The 16,164-nt window shown below is 43.3% G+C and overlaps 1 protein-coding gene across 1 annotated transcript; it reads left to right on the top strand.

Annotated features, from left to right (window-relative positions):
• The first annotated feature begins 1,779 nt into the window (after positions 1 to 1,779).
• Positions 1,780 to 13,569, top strand: GCSH (glycine cleavage system protein H). The gene is made up of 5 exons (XM_030582167.1): positions 1,780 to 1,953; positions 7,036 to 7,115; positions 8,518 to 8,581; positions 11,684 to 11,815; positions 12,908 to 13,569. Exons 1-5 carry the CDS (start codon positions 1,815 to 1,817, stop codon positions 13,003 to 13,005), a joined length of 513 nt encoding a protein of 170 aa, XP_030438027.1. The 5' UTR covers positions 1,780 to 1,814; the 3' UTR covers positions 13,006 to 13,569.
• The last annotated feature ends 2,595 nt before the right edge of the window (positions 13,570 to 16,164 follow it).

Here is a 16,164-nt window from a genome sequence, read left to right as displayed (position 1 = left end):
GAGCCCCCTCACACCCACTCCCCAGTCCTGTCCTCCTCCCACAGCCTCCCCATGCCCACACCACTCTCTCATCACAGCCCCCACCCCCCCTCAGAGCCCCCTCACACCCACTCCCCAGTTCTGTCCTCTTCCCACAGCCCCCCACGCCCACACCGCTTTCCCATCACAGCCCCCACCCCCCTTCAGAGTCCCCTCACACCCACTCCCCAGTTCTGTCCTCCTCCCACAGCCCCCCACGCCCACACCGCTTTCCCATCACAGCCTCCACCCCCCCTCAGAGCCCCCTCACACCCACTCCCCAGTTCTGTCCTCCTCCCACAGCCCCCCACGCCCACACCACTCTCTCATCACAGCCCCCACCCCCCCTCAGAGCCCTCTCACACCCACTCCCCAGTTCTGTCCTCCTCCCACAGCCCCCCACGCCCACACCACTCTCTCATCACAGCCCCCACCCCCCCTCAGAGCCCCCTCACACCCACTCCCCAGTTCTGTCCTCCTCCCACAGCCCCCCACGCCCACACCACTCTCCCCTCACAGCCCCCACCCCCCCTCAGAGCCCTCTCACACCCACTCCCCAGTTCTGTCCTCCTCCCACAGCCCCCCACGCCCACACCACTCTCCCCTCACAACCCCCGCCCCCCCTCAGAGCCCCCTCACACCCACTCCCCAGTTCTGTCCTCCTCCCACAGCCCCCCACGCCCACACCACTCTCCCCTCACAACCCCCGCCCCCCCCCCACACCCACTCCCCAGTCCTGTCCTCCTCCCACAGCCCCCCACGCCCACACCACTCTCCCCTCACAACCCCCGCCCCCCCCGAGCCCCCTCACACCCACTCCCCAGTTCTGTCCTCCTCCCACAGCCCCCCACGCCCACACCACTCTCCCATCACAGCCCCCACCCCCCCTCAGAGCCCCCTCACACCCACTCCCCAGTTCTGTCCTCCTCCCACAGCCCCCCCACGCCCACACCACTCTCTCATCACAGCCCCCACCCCCCCTCAGAGCCCCCTCACACCCACTCCCCAGTCCTGTCCTCCTCCCACAGCCTCCCCACACCCACACCACTCTCTCATCACAACCCCCGCCCCCCCCGAGCCCCCTCACACCCACTCCCCAGTCCTGTCCTCCTCCCACAGCCCCCCACGCCCACACCACTCTCCCCTCACAACCCCCGCCCCCCCCACACCCACTCCCCAGTCCTGTCCTCCTCCCACAGCCCCCCACGCCCACACCACTCTCCCCTCACAACCCCCGCCCCCCCCCGAGCCCCCTCACACCCACTCCCCAGTTCTGTCCTCCTCCCACAGCCCCCCACGCCCACACCACTCTCCCATCACAGCCCCCACCCCCCCTCAGAGCCCCCTCACACCCACTCCCCAGTTCTGTCCTCCTCCCACAGCCCCCCCACGCCCACACCACTCTCTCATCACAGCCCCCACCCCCCCTCAGAGCCCCCTCACACCCACTCCCCAGTCCTGTCCTCCTCCCACAGCCTCCCCACACCCACACCACTCTCTCATCACAACCCCCGCCCCCCCCCAGCCCCCTCACACCCACTCCCCAGTCCTGTCCTCCTCCCACAGCCTCCCCACACCCACACCACTCTCTCATCACAACCCCCGCCCCCCCCGAGCCCCCTCACACCCACTCCCCAGTTCTGCCCCCCCCATGCCCATGCCCCGCCCCCACACGTACCCCCAGGGCGGGGGGCGGATCGCGTCGCTTAGTCCCGCCCTCGGCTCCGCCCGCGGGGTCAGGCTCAGCGCGTCTCGGGACTCTGCGGGGCCGGTTCGCGCCGCGGCTCGGGGCGGCAATGGCGGCGTTGCGAGCGCTGCGGAGCCTGGGGGTCAGCCTGGCTCCGCGCTGCCCCGGCCCCCTCATCTCGCTCCGGACGGGCTGGCCGCAAGCAGCCTCGGCCCGGAGCCTGGGCACCAGCGCGCTGCTGAGCTCGGGTGAGTCCGGCGCCGGGCACCGGGGATGGAGCAGCGAGGGCGGGCTGCGGCCGGGCCCACATGGCGGGAGGCCGGGCAGGGGCTGGAGGAGGGGCCCCGGTGCGTGTGTGGCCAGTGCTCGGGGGCCGGGGGTGTTGGGGCAGCCGCAGGGGGGCCTCCGAGTGCATGGAGGGGCTGGTGCACGCGAGCTTTAGGGCTGGCGTTGGAGCGCGGCGCTTGGTGCACGCAGGAGTGGGAGCTGCTGCTGCGTGCAGTGCGGTGCACGCACCCCTTACTTTGTTGGCAACCAGCTGTGTCCCACAGTGGGGTTTAAGGCAGGGGTCGGCAACCATGCATCCGAAAAAGTGAGCGGTAGCTCAGGAAAGCTGCTGAAATAAATGTGTTAGTCTCTAAGGTGCCACAAGTACTCCTGTTCTTTTTGCGGGTACAGACTAACACGGCTGCTACTCTGAAACCTTTCCGAAGTGGTGTGCCGAGTCTTCATTTATTCACTCTGATTTAAGGTTTTGTGTGCCGGTAATACAGTTTAACGTTTTTAGAAGGTTTCTTTCTATAATTCTATAATATATAACTAAAGTATTGTTGTATGTAAAGTAAATAAGGTTTTCAAAATGTTTAAGAAGCTTCATTTAAAATTAAATTAAAATGCAGAGCCCTCCGGACTGGTGGCCGACTTCGGCACTCGTGCCATAGGTTGCGTACTGCTGGTTTAACATCTCAGGAGAGCGAGGCTTACTGCAGTAGTTTCCAGCCTTTTTTCCTGAGAGAACCCTGGAAAGTTTTCAAAGGGAGGTGCGGACCCCTTTGGAAATCTCAGGCATAGTCTGCGGACCCCCATTTGAAACCCACGGCTGAGAGGAAAGGGGAAGAGTCCTGTTCTATATGGCAAAGCGGGGAGCCTAATCCAGAACGCCTGACTCCCACTCTCTGAACGCCAGAAATCTGCCTGATTCATTAATCTGCAGAAAAGGGGATTTATGCCTAAAAATCATGCATTTTTAAAGACGTAACTTTTAGTGACACAAAAAATGGAGTGGAGTCAAGTTAGTAAATCATGTTCCACTGTGTGTAGCCTGGTTTAAAAACAACACAACATGTTTTGCAAAATGGACAGTGAGCCATTATTTTGGTCACTGATGCTTTCTCTGCAGTAGTAAACATCTCACCTGTTTTTATCAATAGGTAATGCTACAGTGGGGCTACTACAGGTACAAGTACTAGCTAGACATGGTGCAGCCATTTTCATCACTATGGCATAATACGACCTCTTAGCACTGCTACCCAAGTGACCACGTGGTACTTCTTGCTGATGTTAGTGTGCTCGAGACCTTACATGGTTTTACTTTATTATGCATAGTGTGCTATAGAAGTTTAAATGTATACCTGATCTAAAAGAAGGCATTGGCAGGCTTTTTTGTAGACACAGGCCCTGAACATTGTTACATATTCACTGATAGCTGTCATATACATATAGGAAAAGATGACTGATTAGGCACTGATCCTGCAATTCTTACTCAAAGTAGATCAGGGATCGGCAACCTCTGGCATGCGGCTCCCTAGGGTAAGCACCCTGGTGGGCCAGGCCAGTTTGTTTACCTGCCACGTCTGCGATCGGCCGAACCTGCGGACGCGTCAGGTAAACAAACTGGCTCGGCCCACCAGGGTGCGTACCCTGGCGATCCACATGCCAGAGATTGCCGATCCCTGATGTAGATCCATAGAGCCATCTAGGAGGTGTCAACAGGTGAAGCTTGGATGATGCACCAGTCAATGTGATTACAAGTTTAAGGTGAATGAATCATTAGACTTTCCTCTCAATGGACTATGTGAATTTAGGTCTGAATGAGCTTTATGCAGGCACATTCACAAGAGTACGGGAGTCCACTTGGACGGAGCTACTTGCAGGATCAGGACCCTGAACCCTCTCTACTTTAGGGAACTTGGACCAGTGTAACTATACTGCTGTAGCTATGCTGTACACTGATATGAACACCTAGTGTAGATGTGCTGCACTGGTGCAAAACTGGGCTTGCAGCAGTGTGACTTACTCCACTTGTGCCTAATGTAGGACAGGTACTTTGTCTTAGAAGACAAAACAATGGGGTATGTTTCTCTTTTTGACTTGGTTTACCATGCTATAAAGGATTTCTGGCAAATAGTGTATTACCCATGAAGTTCTTAATCAGAAGCAGGCTTCTAGTTTAAGGGTACTTGCAAAGATGTTATACTGCTGCGTAACTGTGAGAGTGTTTTGAAGTCTTGCGCTTCCATTACTGATCTATTTATTAACTCTTAAGAAAAGACCAGTACCAAAAAAAAAAAAAATCAGAAGTCAATACATAATGTCCTAGACAAAAGAGATGCAGAAAAAGGAGGAGGTGGGAAGGGATGTGATGACAGGTTTATAAGAGCAATGACCTCCAGGTACTGAATTTCCTGGCAGTTAATAGCTAGCTGGGTTAAGGACCTGAGGTATTCCCTTGTGCCTTCTTGTTCCATGTAAATAGTGGGGAAAAAATGGCTTTCTCATTAGTCACTCCTTGCTTAATTACAAGAATGATTCTTGAATCATCTCTCATCATGTCAATCTTTCTAATATATGGGGCATTTCTTCTGTAGATATATCTTGTATGTAATAATTAAATCACACACTTCTTTATAGAAAAAAAATGAAAATCTATATGCCATTGCTGTTTGTGATGGTTGGCTCAGGTTGTTCTCACTTTTAGGGCATGTCTACACAGGAATGCTTAGGAAAGTTAAGCTGAATTAACTGAAGATATGAATTTAAAATGAATCAGTTAATGCCAAAGCAAATTCACTTTGGAAGTGAATTAAGCTGAACAGAACAAAGGCCTCTTTACTTCCCAATGAGCTCATCCACCTGGGTTTAACAAACTTTAAATTCATGCCTTCAGCTAATTCAGTGTCATTTTCCTGAGTCCCCCTGTAGACGTGCCAAGAGTTTTCAGTAATAATAATGAACTGTTAATCTCAGGTTTTTGTTTTGTTCAACGTTTAAATGTTCTTGAGACCATTCCAAGCAAGGTTATTTATTAAATCTCTCTACTGTTATATGAATTTAGAATGTTTGTTGCCACAGTGGACTACAAGGGCTTTTTGCTTTTCTTTTTGATGTGCTATAAAGAGCAATTTACAGACTGTTCCAACAGTTCAAAACACAAGTTTTTAAAATTTTGTTTTATAATCAAATTTTATATATGCTTGTGTCTCTTCATGATTTAGTGGCTGTCTTGTGTATGTGAAATATATAACGTTTGTGTTCAGCTAGGGCTTGAGATCTGCTTTGATCATTTGTCTTCATGGGTCCTGGAATTGCAACTTTAAAATTAGGGGTTTACAGCAATATAGTTGAGGTGCAGTCCAGGAGCCCAGCAGGTTGATAACAAAAACTGCTGAGTTTCTTCAGGCAGGGGGTTACAAGATAGGGAAAACTTTTAGGCAGCGTAGTGGGGATTCTGTAGGGGACCAGTGGCTGAAATGTCATCCTACAGGAGAAGCCAAAAACACAGGGAGGATCTTGGAGTCAAAAAGGAAAGCCAGATAGGAACATGAATTACCTGGCCAGAGTGAATTGCTATGGCACAGGTCATACAGAAAGTTTGGTTTCATAAATAGTCTTTTCCAGTTGTCAGAACAGCCCATGTCTGATTGGACACGTAGTGAGTCAAGGTGAAGAAAAAGTACAAAATTTCCCCACTGCTGCTGTATATTCCCCTCATTCCCAAATGTGGCAGATGGGGGGAATAGATGAGTAGAGGGGAAAAGGAGCAGACTGGAAGTTTAAGAAATAGGATGGGGACCTGTTAAGAAGAGGTTGGGGATTAAAGGTCATGGAGAAGAGAGGTTTTCAAATGGGATTCCAAGAGGGAGAATTAAGTATGAAGAAGTAGGGCATCTGGAACATCAGCATGGAAAGAGGCGCACTCAGGAGAGAATCAGAGTAGTATTTGTAGAATACATACAGAAGTATGAGTGAGAATTGCTGTGAAGTGATCAAACTTTAACTGGGTCTTCTATATAATTGTCTATTAAGAACACAATTCTCTGGTGACCCTGCAGTAGTTCACAGCAATTATATAAATGTCCCAGAAGCTGATCCTGCAATCCATATTCCTGTGGGGTAATCCTTACTTGCATGAGTAGTCTGATTAACTGTAAGGAGCATAAGGTGCAGAATCATGCCTCTTATCTGGATTTGCAGAATGAAGTGAATTCAGTAAAATATGGACAGTTTGGGGGATTCAGTGATCTTATTTCCATTTTTTTAAAACAAAGTGTGAATTGTTGCAATAACGAATGTACTTAAAAACCATTATGGTTGAGTTTCTGCAAGTCGAAATAGTTTTTCTGCAAAGGGGTAGTATGACATCTCCATGTTATCTAAGAGAGTTCAAATATAGTGCATTGCATGAGGCACTGTTAAAGTTGCAGTGTTACAGAAATGTCATTAGGGCTGGCTTTAGTGGGAATAATGTGGAGAATTGGCGTAATTAAACAATTCTGAATTTGAGGGAGAAACCTTGTAAAGTTGTGTTGGATACACATAACAATGAATAAAATTCTTAAACTGTTATTTAATTAATAGTACAGTCTTTTTTCCAACAAAATCCCATCTGGTGGCGCTTCATGCTCCACACTTTGAGCTGGTAGCTTTAAATATCATTTCCTATGGCATATTTAGATTGTCCAGGGCCAGATTTTGCCATCTGTGATTAGGCCCCTACTGTGTCACTAAAGATGTAAATCAGGCCGTCTTTTTTTGTAATGAATCTAAATGCTTCGCAATTCACGCTTGCTAGTTATATATTTTGGCATCTAAAGCAAAATGATGCGATTCTGATGCACATTTCAACACCTCACATATGGTCTGTGTTAATATAAAACATAATAGCAGCACTTACAAAAAGTGCCCCAAACATGCAGTTATTACCATAGCTGAACAATAATATTCAAAGCCAAACTCAAGAGAAAACAGTGTTTAGAACTGCCAGTATATTAAAGTATTTATAGAAGTAAAATGTCAATATTTTCTGAGATATCAAATCTGTTTCATTTTAGCCCGCAAATTCACAGACAAGCATGAGTGGATATCAGTTGAAAATGGTATTGGGACTGTAGGAATCAGCAATTTTGCACAGGTATTGATTTTTTTTGTTGTCCTTCAATATTTACTTGTACATTCCTGCTCTTGTCCTTGAACTTTGGATTGTTACCCTGTCCTTTTATTATTTTTATTGCATATACTGTACACTTGAAGCATATTATGGGCTTAGATCTCAAACTATTTCTAAAATACATTATACCGCTTCAGCATTTGTGAATAATTTTTTGATCATGTTAGTTCTTCATTGGATTGACTTGGACTTGATGAGCATCTTAGTTGTTAAATCAGAATAATAACAAATCAGATGTATTACTCTTACTGTTTTAATCTTGTTTTTTACTTTCTTTATAGGAACATTAGACAGCATGAGGAAATTATTGCATTGTACGTGTTTACGCCAAATTTTGCTCTTAGTTTTACCCTTTGGATTTAAGTGGAGTTGTGAACAGGAATAGGATTTGGTGCAGAGAGTCTGTAATGTGTGAGATATTCATTAGCATCCTCATCTGTGATGCTTACCAACGATATTGGACTATTAGCTTTCAAATCCTTGGTTGGGGTATTTTTCTAACTTTATTCCCCGTTATGATTGGTCAATAGGATGCTAATTAAAGGTGTGCATTAAAAACAGAAAATCCAAAGAAACGTGCCTAAACCTGGTGGTAACCAAATGTGGGACATTGATGTATAATATATGGGACAATGTCAGAAGCTCTGAGTGTAGTGGGATTCATGTTCTTTAGGATAAATAGCCTTTCTGTAATTTCAGCTTTCTGAATGTAAATAACATCTATTATCATAAAAGATCCCTAGGTTTGTGTGGGGTAGACATAAATTTGGGTCTTAGAGGGCTTGACCTTGCTCCTGTTGAACTCAATGGCATAAATCTCAGTCACTCAAATGACCCAAAACCAGTCAACTGATGAGTACTGTGTACTAGGCAATGAGTAAATTGTCTGCATTGGGTAGACTAGGACTCAAATATTGCATGGTCTTTCAAATGACACAAACAGTAAATGCTTCATGCTTTGGGGATCAAATCTTAGTTCCCTGACATCATTGGGAGTTTTGCTGTTAGGACCCATATTGGTTCTATAAAGATCAAGAAGAGTTCTGTCACATCGTGCCTGGAGGAATGATTATGTAATTCTTTCTCATGGACTCATAACACAGTTGTAAGCTTATTAAAACCCTAATATATGAATACATCTTGCAATTTAGAGAGCATGAGAAGCTAACTAGTTTGCAAATTGTGTATCAAAAAATATGATTCCTGTTAAAAGTGTGCAGCCTTTGAGTGGGATGGGCACCAACATTAAGCAGAGGAATATAATTTTAGTCTAATCAGTTGTGTAGTTACAACCTTAAATCCCTCCTCCACATGCTCATTTAGCTTTTACTAGTGTATATTCCTGATGCATTTGGTTTGTTTTTAGGAAGCATTAGGAGACATCGTTTATTGTAGTCTTCCAGAAATTGGGACAAAGTTGAACAAACAGGGTAAGTATTTTTATTTTAAGCTGTTAACTTAAGAATTGTTATAGCAATAGTTCTTAATCTAAACTAACGTAATTATGCCGCTTCCTCAATTCTTGTTTTTCATATAGTTAAACATTGTTTGTTTGATGTTACCCTTGGATCCTGTCATATTTAATTTCATTTATATGGTTGCATATAAAATATGGATTGTTCACATTTTTAAGAGACTAAAAGCCTTATTTCTAAACTCTTAATGTTAGAACAGAGCAAATAGGGTTCTCAGATCTTGCTTAATAGGAGAACCTGCCTTTAAAATTGTAAAGAGACACTTAAAACCAGTTGTTTAATTTAAATGTTTGCTTAAATTTTTAATTATATAAGTTTAAGTAGAATTGCTACAATAAACTTTTAAAATTGTACAATTTTCCATATTGTGATTTGACAACCTGCCAGTGCATCTAGATGACTTATTTGTTACAGTTTTGCAAGGTACTTTTTAGTTGTAGCATTAATCAACACAGCAGCTGATGTGGTGCTTTACAAATTCGAAGCTTTGTACAAACCTTGACCCTCTGGCAAGTCACCAGAGCTGGAATTAGATTTTGATAGTTTCCAGATTCCAGTTCCATGTTTGGCCCATGCTGCTTCTCAGTAATTTAATTATGCATTATTAAATTATAAAGTGTGTAATAACTTGTAAATCACTACAAAAGAGTGAGTGTTAGCAAGCAGGAGGAGGCTTTTCCTTTGTTTTCATAAGGAGTGCTGGTGTTCTGGTACATGTTCTAAAAATCATTCTGGCCTAGAAACATAAATAATCCACCATGGACTACAGACGCAGGAAATTGTATTACAAGATTACAAAAAAGGTAAAGCAGCAGGACCTCTATTCTGAAATCCTTGTAGTGTAAAATGTCTGCAGCAGACTATTTTAGCCACACTCTCTACAGAAGGGCCTGAATGTCAAATGTTGGAGAAAGGCCCTTTGCTTTTGGGCTTCTAATTAACAAACTCAAAATTTTTGTTTTACTTTATAGTGAGAAAATTCATTCCTCCTAGTTCCTATCTGGTCCACCATCTCGAATGCTGATTCTGCACTGTGCACATCTTAATTCCAAACTCCCGGACCCATTACATTCTGTGCTCATATCAACCTGCTGTTCTGACAATTCCATGTTCCTCCAGCCTGTTTCTCGTTTCATTACAGTGTACGGCTGCTTTCAGGAACATTTTGCCACCTGCCATTTTAATAACTGTATAAAAATATGGAAAAGGGGGTGAGCAATTCACTGGTACCCACTTCTTGATTCTGAATACTAAGGGATTTGTTCTTCACCGAGTGCATGTACATTAGCTCCTGATGGTGTTTCTGAAAAAGTGCCTTGTCTACACTACCAAGTTTTGTCGGCAAAGGTTATGTCACTTTAATTAAAACCGCTGTTGCATGTCAACGCTATGCTCCTTGTGTCAGCAGAGTGCATCCACGCTAGCAGCTCTTGCATCGATACAGAAAGCAGTTCACTGTGGTAGTTATTTAATGTGCAAGTGGCTGCAGGATACTTTCGGGAGGGTTTGCAATGCCTGATGGGGAAGGTTTAGCGTCACATGATGCATGTTTCTCAGTCGCATCCTAGTAGATTTTCAGCCATTTTTCAACTGAAGTGTAGGGGGAGGGAGAGATGACAGGTTGACTGACCTATCCTGAGGTTGGGGGGGAGGGACCCCCCTCGGCTCTGCTCGGCATAGCAGTCTCTCCCCAAGCAGCCCTCTCTGCCAGCCTGCCTGCCTTGGTTCTGAGATTCCCTCCCCGCAGCCTTCTTAGCTGCTGGGAGTGAAATGCTGAGCAGCTCTGTAAATTCTCCGTGCTGAGGAATGTCAAAGCAGCACAGCAGTCCCACTCCCCGCAGCAGACCCCTGGGTTCCTACTGCAGGACAGAGCAGGAGCAATCCTCTAATGATCTGCTCTCTGTTCCCAGAGCAGCAAGCTCAGCTGTCAGATATCCAGAGCTTTGAAAAGAGAGAGGTACATGCCTGCAGGGCATCAGAGATCAAAGCAGTGAGCAGAGTGGTCACACGGCAGGCCTTGTGGGATACTGGCAGAAGCAAACACAACACAAACAGCAGTGTCTACACTGACGCTTTATTGCTTTAACTTTTCCACAGAAAGCTTTATGCCTCTCATTGGGGTGGTTTTATTTTGTCAGCAAAACAGCAGAGTTTTGCTGCCAAAAGTAGCAAGCTTTTGCCAACCAAACTTTGTAGTGTAGACAAGGCCTCAGTGTGTTAGGAAATCAGAGTTCATGAGACTAATGCTTTGACTATTTCACAGGCAGATTACTTGAGGAAATGGCTAGTTAGCAACTACTCAGAATTTATATTTATACTCTGCAGCAAAGGGCTGGATGTGGCTACTGGTGCCTAGCCCCTCTTTGCTGGTCAGAAGTTTTGTTGTAAAGCATTGTAAATAGGCTTGGCAGAATTCAATTTTTGTTTTTTATATTTGACAGATAATACTGATGTTTAAACATTTTTTTATTTGATCTGTTCAGTTTTGCACAATTATACAAAATTCTGGGCTTGAACGTTTTTTATGTTTATCAATTTATTTGTAGAATTGCAGAAAATTATGGGGGCGAGTCAGAGGTAGCTATTTAATGCCAGTAGATATCCTTCTAATAAGAAATCTAGTAAGTTCTCAAGGTCTATCTGTACATTTTAGTTATCAGTGAAAATATTTTTTTGTTTGTGTGCAATGAAATCAATGTTTACTGACATTTATTGATAAAAATTGAATTCTTCCAAGTCTAATTGTAATTAAGGCAACAGCCCCCAGGATGAGCTAAGTGACAAATTCCCATCCTTTGTGCAGTAGCAGGTAATGTTATCCCTTGACTGCCCCTTCATCCAGAGTACATAGTTCAAAAAGAAATTTTTGAAACTTGAAGCCTCTAGTCATTATAATGAAACCAGGGCCTTATCTTCAGCCTGTGTGAAAGTCTCATCCTTTCTTTCTTGTTTAGTTTCCAGAGACTTAGCAGGGCTGGGTCATCTTTAAAACTTTTGTCAACAAAAGTAAATCATCCATGTCTTTCCTTTTTTTCTTAACACAATCCTGTATTTCAGATGAGTTTGGTGCTCTGGAAAGTGTGAAGGCTGCTAGTGAACTCTATTCTCCTCTCACCGGAGAAGTAACTGAAATTAACGCCACTCTTGCAGATAATCCAGGACTCGTCAATAAATCTTGTTATGAAGATGGTAAGGAGCTATTGTTTCACTTTCAAGGAATAAACAGTACGTCTATGATTAAGATTCAGATGGTGTTTCTATCACAAGCAGATCTTCTGTTGTCTATATCTCCAGTTTAATTATTTGGAATCTAAAAATGTGACATGGAGGGAACTTGGCCTAGTCTACACTACAGAGTTAAGTCAACATAAGGCAGCTTATATAGACTTAATTATGTCAGTGTCTACTCTGCTGCCTTGCTCCCGCTGAGGTAAGTGCCATACTACACTGACATCATAACTCCACTTCCATGAGAGGCTTAGGGCTTATGTCGGGTAGTTAGGGCAACGCAGTGTCTGGACACTGCGTTACTTATATCAGTTGTTGGCTGTCATTCCTGTTAATTTCACAGATTCCTGCTAGTTGTGAAATTAACTAGAAAGGCTGGAAAGCTCCCTACTGCGAACCCTGTACCTGGCTCAGGCTGTCACCTCAGGGCAGGTGGAGGTCCCCAATTAGAGCCCGAGAGGACAGCCGGGCTCCTGGCAGAGAGCTCCACACTGAGCTAAGAGTCCAGGGGGCTCACACTGCCCCTCTTAAGTCAGCAGAAATGCTTCTGGTGAGGACACACACCAGTGACAGAAGGAGGGTAGTGTGGATGTAAACAACTGCAGTAATTACTTCAGTAGTTGTAAGTCCACCTAACGTAGGTCTACTTAAGTTTGTAGTGTAGACATGCCTCATGTCTCTGAACATCCTCTAATTCCAATAAACCCTATAGTATGAAATTGGTAAACATTTTAGTCCTGTCATCACTAGGAAATTGACCTGTTGCTTACAACTTCCAGAAATGTTCAGCGCTAAATATACTGTGGTTGAGTTTAAATCTCCTTTTAGAGTGGTTATATTTCCTCCTTTAAGGTTAACAGATCTTAAAAGCATCTGAAAATTGTTTTGCGTATACTGGACGACCACGCTCTTGAGTCCATTCCAGTTTTAAAGAGCTGTAGGTACATGGGGGTGAACGTAAAACATTATTTCCTCAGTGTTTGGATTTAGATGCCTTTATTTTAATAGGTCTAATTAATTTTTTTTAAATGTAATTTAATTTCTTATTTACAGGTTGGCTTATCAAGATGACTGTGGATAACCCTTCAGAACTTAATGAACTGATGAGTGAGGACGCATATGAGAAATTTATAAAATCCATTGAGGACTGACCTGGAATGCTAAAATAAACCACTACAAAACACTTACTTCAGCGTAGTTTGTCATAGATTAGTGGTATACAGGAGGTCTGACATTGGGCAGCTTGAAAAAATTGCATATTCCAGAAATTTTGGATAACATTTCAAGACAAATATGCTGCCTCTGAATCGTGTTGTACTAAAGAGCAATCCTGTGACAATCAGAGATTGCAGATAGGAAAAAAAAAAATGCTTAACATTTGCTCCTTGTTGCTAGTGATTTTTTTAGTTTACTAAACTTAATTATGTAACTGTCAGTTTGGAATGTCATCTAGAGTAAAATAATTTTAGTTCCTAAAAATACACACAAAGTGTAGCATTGTAACATGCAACAATCTTAACAGCAGCATGGTAACTGTGTTAGCTGTCCAAATACATTTACATAGCTAACAGGTTGTGATACGAAAGCTGCATCAGGTTTCAGGTGTGCATAGCAAAGTAATCTTTAAAAAGTTTAGTTTAGTTAAAATTTTCTACAGATAAGTCTAAAGCCTTGCAGCAGACTAGATAACAGAAAATAAAAAATAACTGACTTTACCACTTATGTTTGCTGTTATTTTGTATTCCATGTACCATAACCCATTTTACATATTTTTATAAAGTTTGGTATCCTGTTTGGAACTTGCAAGATTAACCTACCACTTGAACAAACTTGGGACTCAAAATACATGCAACCCTTCAAAAGCTCGGGATCTGTATATTCTAACTATGCATTTGCGTGCTAGAATGACTAATCTTATTCTGACACATACGTGATAGAAATGCAGCCCTCTCTAATGTTCTAACACTATCTCATGCCCTTCTCAGCCAAAACCATGATGGGTTAAGAGGACCTGAAGTTTCAATAAGAGGCCAGCTATGCCTGTTATGTATACAAACTGAAGGATAAGTCCAATGTACTTAAAAAGAAAACTGATATAGGATTGGGGGATGGGATAGATGGAAGTGATGTGAATGAATAAGTTTGAGAGATGAGAAAAGGATACAAGCACAATTCGACTGAAGGAAATTACCAGTATACTTCGCTCTTCATACAAGTCCTAGAGCTGTTTGGATTTCATTGTTTTTCTCTAATTCTTGTGCAGAAAGCATTATTTACTTCTATTAAAAATAATGTTAAAGTTCAGTATCTATCAGCTGATGGTTAGGAAACAGCAGGTTCTACCTATTCTTTAATGTGACCCAATTGGGAAACGGTTGCTTTGATCATATGCGAATGTTCAGGATTGTGTATGACATCCTCTTGTGTAGTGAAGAAAAGCCACTTGGGGACTACAGAAATGTCAAGCTTTTGGGTAAGTGGGTAGGGAGTGCCATCATAAGGAGATTAGTAACTGTTTAAAATGTATTCACCTGCAATAGTACCACTTGTTATAGCCAGTACTGCAAGATGGCTGACAATGACAGGAGTTATGCAGCCTGAGCCTAATATAAGTAGGCTGTGAAACATAGTATGTGACCTACAAGTGTTAATTTGCCATGTCAGAATATGCTGAGAGTATTATTATGAAGGGGTCTTGCCTGGGTGTACTACTGCTCTTGTTCCTGGAGTTCTGCAGTGAAGTCCTTCCACTGTGTAACCAGTCTCTTGCTGGTGTTCATACTTCAGTGATCCCTCAGGGATGGCACTGGCAGTGAAGTCTCTTTCATTCAGATAGGCAATTGTCTTGTATCTGACTCTCATAACCTTTTAGCCCTGTATTATAAGGGCTGTCCTAGGAGGCTAGATCTAAAATTCTATACTTAAAACCTTTTTAGGTGATCCAGATGCCAAAAAGCAACCTTCCTGATTCTTGACTGCATCGTCTTCAGCACATCTTAGTATAAAGTCAAGAAGTTTGTCAAGAATAGGGACACTCTTACAGCCAGAGAAAGAATCCACATAGTCCATATGTTTCCATACCTCAAACTACAGTTTGTAAGGACTGTTGCTGTCTTTCTTGTAGATCTGTAATGACTTTATAGAAAATTCTGTCCAAGAATCATGCCTTTGAAATAGTAACACAGTGATAGACAATACTATCAACAGGTATGTGAATTCAGGAGTGCCTAAGACCTACTTTTTAGGAACTATTTGTTTTAAGCTTTCAAGTAAGTGAGAGATAATGCTACTAAAGGCAGTTTTTCTGAAATAAGTCATTTCCAGTAATATATGGAAATGACAATGTCCTGTTTCCATGGAAGAAGAACCGGAGTACTTTTGGCACCTTAGAGACTAAAATTTATTTGAGCATAAGCTTTCGTGGGCTACAGCCCACTTCATCGGCTGCATAGAATGGAACATATAGTAAGGAGATATATATATACACATACAGAGAACATGAAAAGGTGGGAGTTGCCCTACCAACTCTAAGAGGCTAATTAAGAGAAAAAACTAGCCCATTCAAGTTCAGCAGTTTCTCATTGGAGTCTGTTTTTGAAGCTTTTCTGCTGCAAAATTGCCACCTTTAAGTCTGTTACTGAGAGGTCACGTAACTATTCTTGAAAGAGGTTCTAGCTGGGAAACTACTATTTCATAGTTCAGTCCTTCTTTACCTGGGATTTTTAGTGTCTCCTGACTTTTCTTTCAGCGTGAACTGCAGTCACTGAGGTGCCATATAGTGGCTTGATCACCTGTCTGGGACAAAAGCATTCTATATTCTAATTCTCGCTGCTTGGCTGACTGTGTGACCTTGGGTAGTTCATTTAATCTTTAGGCTTCAGTCTCACCATTTCTAAAATGGAACTACACACACAAAAGTATTATGAGGATAAGTTAATGGATATTGTCAGAGTGCTTTAAAAATTAAAAAGCAATTATGCAAATACAAAGTATAACAATTGGGTGTCAATGGGCCTACCTCATTGTTAACCCAAATCCGTAACAGTCATAACCCATGTACTAATGCAAGGTTTTGCATAAAAATTGAGGGCAGAGAGGAAGGACAGAATAAAGTAATTCTGAAATATACGGCTTATCAGGAATTACTAACAAGAAGGGAATCTATTCTGGGATACAAATTTCCCTTCTCTTTTCTGCTTTCCATAATTGGGAAGAAACATGTATTATGTTTTGTGAATATAACATCAAGTGTTCTGTTATAGGGGTGTCACATTTAGAAAACAATAAAAAATTACATTTAGCAGTTTATA

This window comes from Gopherus evgoodei, chromosome 12 (genome assembly GCF_007399415.2).
Source record: "Gopherus evgoodei ecotype Sinaloan lineage chromosome 12, rGopEvg1_v1.p, whole genome shotgun sequence".
In the NCBI taxonomy this organism is placed as follows: domain Eukaryota; kingdom Metazoa; phylum Chordata; order Testudines; family Testudinidae; genus Gopherus; species Gopherus evgoodei.
The sequence above is the reverse complement of the archived record's forward strand: the minus strand, read 5'-3'. Positions and strand labels throughout refer to the sequence as shown.

Excerpts from the sequence above, each read along its gene's own strand:
- GCSH (XM_030582167.1), top strand. The coding sequence starts at position 1,815 with ATGGCGGCGTTGCGAGCGCTGCGGAGCCTGGGGGTCAGCCTGGCTCCG. Across the intron at positions 8,582-11,683 it reads GACAAAGTTGAACAAACAGG|ATGAGTTTGGTGCTCTGGAA; the intron begins GTAAGTATTTTT and ends CCTGTATTTCAG. Across the intron at positions 11,816-12,907 it reads TAAATCTTGTTATGAAGATG|GTTGGCTTATCAAGATGACT; the intron begins GTAAGGAGCTAT and ends TCTTATTTACAG.